Source organism: Scylla paramamosain, chromosome 15 (genome assembly GCF_035594125.1).
Source record: "Scylla paramamosain isolate STU-SP2022 chromosome 15, ASM3559412v1, whole genome shotgun sequence".
In the NCBI taxonomy this organism is placed as follows: Eukaryota; Metazoa; Arthropoda; class Malacostraca; order Decapoda; family Portunidae; genus Scylla; species Scylla paramamosain.
Window position 1 is genome coordinate 12,161,231 of NC_087165.1, and position 7,281 is coordinate 12,168,511.

A 7,281-nucleotide genomic window follows, 5' to 3' on the forward strand; every position below is an offset into this window, starting at 1 on the left:
CACCAGTCTTTCTCTTCCTGATACTTTACGACAGGTAACCATTCATGTGGCCTGCAGGTGTAAGGAATGGTAGAGTAGGGAGAGAGAGGTCTGGGCACTTTTTTTTTTGCTTCACCCTGTACCTCTATGTGGGTCAGCGAGTACACACATTATGGAGCTCTGGTTCCTGTTACCATGCATATATGTAGTGCATCTACCACCTCTCTACTTAGAGTGCAGACCGCACATACTCAGATCAATATTTTATGATGGTTTTGAGGTACTCTTCAATGTTTCAATATACATCATTCATACCAGTGCGATGACGGACGGTGAAACTATCCGTCCAAGATACAGAGGCTACTCATATTACAATTAAAGTTGGTAATCAGAATTTAGGCGTGTTAAAGAAAATTACCTACAGACCCATAATGAAGACTCGTAGGGTATTCTAAAAGTTCGGGTGACTGACTGGTCTTTCCGTTAAGGTGCGTCCACACGATCGAACAATGCTCGACGGACAAAATTGTTACCAACTACCAGTGGAAAGCGGAAAGGCTCGTTGATGACGTCAGAAGCGAGCACCAAGTGGTGTACCGGACATTGTCCGTGTTCGCAGCATCGAAACGTCAGACACTGTCTGGTGTGGAATTATACGATACTGCCAGACACTCGACGAGCAAAGTCACTTGGTTACAGGATTTTCAAAGTCCGTCAGTTCATTAGTTCTCATCGTCCTGTGACCATGGCCAGCAGTACCTCAGTCAATGAGAAGAGTTGCCACTGGGACAGAAAAGAGACCCTGCTACTAATAGAACTATACCGGCAGAATCCATGCCTATGGAATGTAAAGTCTACTGTGTACAAGGATAGGAACAAACGTGTCGCGGCCATTAATGAAATAACGGCAGGACTGAATAGAAATGGATTATCTGTTACTGCTTCTGAAGTGAAGAAAAAAATAGAATCCATCCGTAGTCAATATAGGAGAGAACTACGAAAACAGGAGAAATCAAAGAAGTCGGGGGCTGGTGCTGACGACATTTACACCCCCATATTATGGTGTTTTGATGACCTCTGCTTCCTCAACGATGGCGACAGCAAGAGAGAATCCGTGTCAAGTATGGATAGCCAAGTGTCTCTTGTGCCTGAAGAAGTGTCTGATCATGAGGTGAGTACGTAATTGTCGTATATCTGTCTGTTTACCTGTCTTTGAATGAAAAAAAAAATGAAAAACCAAACAATGGCCATACATTCTTTATTGCCACAATCTACCTTTATAATACATTTTGTCAACAAAGCAATGTAAAATATGTTCAATATGCAACATTGGTGATTTTTATGATACATTACTATTATAATTTTACTCCCGAGTTATTGTAACTTAGCCTCATGTATGTCTGTTTTGCCAGATCACAGTACCTTCCTCATTGAAATATTTCATATACAGATTGCGTACAATTGTGCCGTTGATGGTGGTGTGTTCTTCATACTCGAGCGGTAGCATGCCAAGGATTTCATCAGCGTTTTCTATATTTGCATCAGAACACAAAGTTGGGGTGATAGGTGCTTTGCGAAGGTAATTATGTAGTGCAGTGCAAGCAAGAACTATTTTCTCTACTTTTTTTGGTTCAAGGTTAATGGCTTTATGAAACACTTCAAATCTTTTAGCAAGTATTCCGAATGCGTTTTCTACGGTGCGTCGAGCTCTTGACAGTCGGTAGGAAAACACACGTTGCTCAAGGTTTTGATTTTGATGAGAGAAAGGCTTCATGATATGACGCTTCAGAGGAAATGCATCATCAGCAACGATCACATATGGTAATATTTTTGAGCTGTTTGGGAGTACCTCATCATCTGGCATACCGGCAGATCCTGCTTCAATACGCTGGTTGAGAGAACAGTTACCCCACACTCCACCATCCGACACTCTTCCATTAGTGCCCACGTCAACATATATGAAGTTTGAGTCTGCATTGGAGACAGCCATTAACACTATGCTGTGGCTTCCTTTGTAGTTGTAGTAGAAGGAGCCGCTATCAGGTGGTGGCCTTATCAGGATGTGCTTCCCGTCAACTGCTCCGATGCAATTAGGAAAGTTCCATTTCTTGGAAAATCCCTGTGCTACACGCTTCCACTCCTCCGCTGTTTGGGGTGTCTGTTAATGAGAAAAATGTTATTAAAGGTCTTTTGTATGCGTTCTCGATATATATAATACATTATCCTCCTCTCTCTCTCTCTCTCTCTCTCTCTCTCTCTCTCTCTCTCTCTCTCTCTCTCTCTCTCTCTCTTTCACAGGAAATTAAAACGATAATACACGTTGACATACACTAATGGCTTGTATCTATTTCCAGATTTTCAATGATCCTATACTTCAACAAAATGAAGATGGTTCTGTAACCCATACAACACCAACGCCTGTCACACCTGTCCCAAGTACATCGCATGATAATGTACCACCTGCAACGCCTGAGTCTTCACGCATTCAGACTCAAACTACCCGAGGGAGAAAAAGGTCTTTACTCACTGACGAGAGGCATGAGGTGCTTGAAGAAGCGCTTCATCAACTGAAAGAATTATCTCGATCGGAGAAGGATAGCGATGAAGAAAGTGCTTTTGGTGATGTTGTTACCAATGATTTGCGAAAGATGAATGTAGAAAATAGGATCCATGCACAGAAACTAATTTCTGAGGTACTTTATCTGGGGAAATTAGGGAAGCTCACCTTTTCATCCAAGGTTGTTGGCTAATTATGTAGTACGACCATTATTGTCTGTATTGAAGTGGCATTAATATGTTAACAATAAATCTGTGACAGTTAAGTGGTAGTATGTCTTTGTCCCTGGTTTAGAAACAATATTCATGAACAACTTTACATATGTGACATATGTGTAGAGATGCACTTTTATATGACGGGTTGCGCTTCAACGTGGGTAATGTACGAGTGGCCAAACACCAAGCACTTGGGTCTTTTTACATACACCTAACAAGATGTATATAATGTATGTAATTAATCTCGCGTCTATGCTTAACTGTAGAGATGTTCTTCACATTACGCAAGTCATATTCATAATATATGCACCGTCACAAACAAGCATTACTTACCTTTAAGTATGGATCCTTAAGCACATCATAGATGGTTTGGCACATATCAGGAATGATTGCAGACAGACTCTGTTTTGAAATCCTTGTGCTGTATTGAAGTGAACTGTAGGAGCACCCGGTGGAAAGGTACCTCAACGTTGCTTCCAGACGTGCTGCAGGTGAAATGCTCTCCCTCATACAGGTGTCCTGCTTTGTTATAAAAGGTTTTAACTTTTCCAATAAATCGTAGAAGGTATTTGGGTCCATCCGCATATAGTTCGTAAAGTCCGATTCATAGCCAGTTCTCAATTCTTGCAAAATGGTTGCATGGCTTCCCCTTTCATTTCGTTTGTGCAACCAGTCCTTGCACCATTCCCTTCTTGTCATCTCCTCCTCCTCCTCACAGAGTACAGCAATGATCATGCTGCATAGTGCAATTTTTTTTAGCCTTCTTTTTTTTCTTGTGGACCATGGTAGTGATGTACTGCACCACTCGTCCAAGGCCACACACTGACTTAAATGCCTGAGTTGCCAACGGACATCACCTTCGAACATTGTCCACCGGTCTTTGCCCTGTGAGCAGAGTTGAAACAGTGGTAAACAGCCTCATCTGGTACCACTGATTGTTGCCAGATCCACTTCCATCGTTTCACCGCTTATGACGTCATCCTGCTTCTCCTCTGATATGGTAACGATTTTGTCCGTCGAGCATTGTTCGATCGTGTGGACGCACCTTTAAGTGTTTAAGTTTTCATTATAAACTACGGTACAGCGCAGCAATGTTTCTTGAAGGAAAGAGAATGTTACCGTGAATTCGTCTTTGAAAAAGCTGCAAACCTTTCTCTCTTACTGCTTTCGGGTTACAAAACCTGTGACAGCAACGTGTATGTTTTGTACACAGCAACGCATTTTTTTTTTCATAATTTATTAAAAACTTTCGTTAGTTAGTATTCAATTTTGTTTTTAATCTCTTATACCAAAGTTACTCATATACAGGTAACAATGGATTTCACCTCTGCTAATCTGTTTCTTATTACATGATTCTGTTGATAGTCACTTGGTGTGTTTCATTCTGTATTTTAGTTACTACATAGATATGGTACTCAGACCTAGTGTGTTTTAGGGAAGTCATGCACTTTTATATCTCTCTAGAGAGAGACCATTTATCACTTCAGCGAACAATCCATGAGAATACTTCCTGCCTCGTTGCTGATTTTTGTGGTAGTGGAGGAAGGGCAACGAGGTGATGTTTACAAGGCTTGTGGATGAAACAAGGTGATAGATCTTGTTGGAATGTGGTCATTGTTCAGAGTGGGAATAGTGCCACTTGACGTCAACACGGTACACAATACCACAGTTAGACAAAGGGCTCCACAATAGACAGGGGAAAGTTCAACCAGACACCACGCAACGCTGGGTTAGGGCGACTTAGCTAGAGGCGTACAACGCGAAAGGTAACAATTTCAAATGGTCTACTAGCAGGTGCTTTCGTCTGTGAGTCTGGCGTGCCAAATACCTACATCACGGTTCCAGACCTCATTTCTCTCTCTCTCATATATATATATATATATATATATATATATATATATATATATATATATATATATATATATATATATATATATATATATATATATATATATATATATATATATAATGAAGTTGTCTTCTTTGCCTTTCTTTCCAATAATCTAATTCTATCTTGAATCTAGAGAAGTCAAATGTAAGTACGAGAAATAGTTAATGTCTGTATCCCTACTACAAAAAGTAGTATCAAGGAATAAAGAGAAAAGTAAATTATTCAGTGTATTTCCTTAAGACTTCATGAAAGGCACAGCAGGAGAAAATAGGTAACGCTTTCCTTTCTTAACATTCTCAGATGTGGTGCTGCCACTCGACACTGCCATTCACCAACATCCTTCAGACACCGAGGGAAAGCGGAAATTCCTATAATTTGGCGAAAAGAGAAACACAGAAGAGAAAGTACAGCATTTTCCGGTGTCGATTGTTAAAAAACTCAATACTTACCCTCACACCACTTGATTTATGGGGCGATTCATAAAATACCGACACGAATAAATCCAATAAGCAACAAAAATTACTAAGCAAATGTGGTAAATTTTCAAAATTATCGTCACTATTGCAACAACGACAAGGCAATGCATTAACGCCAATGACTAAAAACAACAGAAGCAACAGCATCGGTGGCTGCTGCACAGAGATAGTGATTACTAAAAACAACAGGATCAACAATATCACACCAACAATACCCATAACAGAACAGTGAATTGATATATGAGAGAGAGAGAGAGAGAGAGAGAGAGAGAGAGAGAGAGAGAGAGAGAGAGAGAGAGAGAGAGAGAGAGAGAGAATTCAATGTTAAAATGGTGACCCGTGGTCTCGTTTTATCCGGTGGACGCGTGTTGCTCGCTGCCAGACGAGAAGCGTGACTGATTGATCTGAGATGGAGACGGAGACAAAGACGAAGAGAGAGAGAGAGAGAGAGAGAGAGAGAGAGAGAGAGAGAGAGAGAGAGAGAGAGAGAGAGAGAGAGAGAGAGAGAGAGAGAATCACAGTGCAACATCCGAGAATCATGTTTGATTACTACAGATAACCATTATGAATTTAAATCCTTGTGTAAACACAAGGAAATAAAACACGACCGAAAGAGTAACGATAATAGCCAGCAATCAAAACTACTTGATGTGCAATCACCATGTTTTAGAAACTCTTCTCTCTGCTTTAGGCTAGCGACTTGAGCCTCTGATCATATACAGGCTTCGAATTAACGTTTAAAGATATGGTAACAAGAAACATGATATCTGCCAGCGTGACTAAAAGGCGTTGCTTAAGTCTCGTGTGTCATGTAGGAATAAAAAATGATAGGTAAGTTGAATCTGTAATCACACACAGGCTTTGAATTATTAAGGCTTAAAAACATGGTAACAAAGAACATGATACCAATACCTCTGCTAGGGTAACTAGAGGCGTTGCTTAAGTCTCCCTTGTAAAGTAAGAATATAATGTACAATAGCTACGACCTTGAGCTCACTAGTCTACCAGCGCCGAGTCTACAAGGAAGCCTCCAGGCGTGTTTCCAGTTTTTGCTACGACAGGGTAATGTCTCGCCATTGTTGTCTGGTGCACTCCTCCTTTGCCTGGGTAATATAGTACGATGTTCAACCAGTGGCAAGGAATAGATTACTGTGCCAGACACCATGTACTGTTTTTTGGATGCGTCTGCTCGTCTGTTTTTATTTTTACTGTGTCTGCCTGTCTGCTTACTCGTGTGTGTGTGTGTGTGTGTGTGTGTGTGTGTGTGTGTGTGTGTGTGTGTGTGTGTGTGTGTGTGTGTGTGTGTGTGTGTGTGTGTGATATTTCCCTACATCAAACAACATCTTCATCACCACTTTTAGAGTTCTACTTTTTCTTTGATGTACACTATGAAAGAAACATTCCATATAGAACACCCGAGACAAAGAAGAGGGTAAACAAAGGAATAGAAACGGGAGACGTGGCCTTCACTCAACCATCAGGAGCGAGACAATCAAATTTATCAGTCATAGCGAGATGGTTTATGATGTGCGTCGGAGATGAGTGGTTTGGTCGATCAGCCCAGCCCATCACCGCCACTAACCCACCCTGGAGGCGGTCAGGGTGTTTGTGCTGAGAGGCGCACGTGTCATGTGGTCGTGTGTCTCTTGGTGACTGGGGATTGCCGAGGCTGGGGAAGGGGACACACACACACACACACACACACACAGTCTATGATATTAGGATACGATTGTGGCGTCGTCAATATTTTACGTGGTATAGTTCCTTTGTGTGTAGATGATAGCTGTGTGTGTGTGTGTGTGTGTGTGTGTGTGTGTGTGTGTGTGTGTGTGTGTGTGTGTGTGTGTGTGTGTGTGTGTGTGTGTGTGTGTGTGTGTGTGTGTGTGTGTGTGTGTGTGTGTGTGTGTGGGCATCCGTCTGAACTGATAATTGTATTCCTGGGATACATGTGTTCTTTGATTTGGTAAAGTATTTGAAGAGCGTCACTACCAACACTGTGACCAACCCTAACTCAGCACGCGCAGATCTAGGGCACTAAAGGGAGGTTTTATTCGTCAAACTCCTCACCCTCTGACATTTCTCCGCGACGACATATACGAGGAAGGTTTCTCCTTTATGGTGCATCCATTTTTTATCGCTACCAAAAATCCCTCACCTTCTTTA

At 41.5% G+C, this 7,281-nt stretch overlaps 2 protein-coding genes across 2 annotated transcripts; one reads left to right on the top strand and one right to left on the bottom strand.

Annotated features, from left to right (window-relative positions):
• Window positions 1-461: 461 nt before the first annotated feature.
• LOC135107457 (uncharacterized) lies at window positions 462-2,801 on the top strand. Its single transcript, XM_064017335.1, has 2 exons — window positions 462-1,150; window positions 2,334-2,801. The coding sequence occupies exons 1-2, from the start codon at window positions 545-547 to the stop codon at window positions 2,727-2,729; spliced, it is 1,002 nt and encodes a 333-aa protein (XP_063873405.1). The 5' UTR covers window positions 462-544; the 3' UTR covers window positions 2,730-2,801.
• On the bottom strand, window positions 1,221-3,807 carry LOC135107456 (uncharacterized). The gene is made up of 2 exons (XM_064017334.1): window positions 3,085-3,807; window positions 1,221-2,137 (listed from the first exon to the last, which is right to left on the bottom strand). The coding sequence occupies exons 1-2, from the start codon at window positions 3,616-3,618 to the stop codon at window positions 1,370-1,372; spliced, it is 1,302 nt and encodes a 433-aa protein (XP_063873404.1). The 5' UTR covers window positions 3,619-3,807; the 3' UTR covers window positions 1,221-1,369.
• Window positions 3,808-7,281: the final 3,474 nt, after the last annotated feature.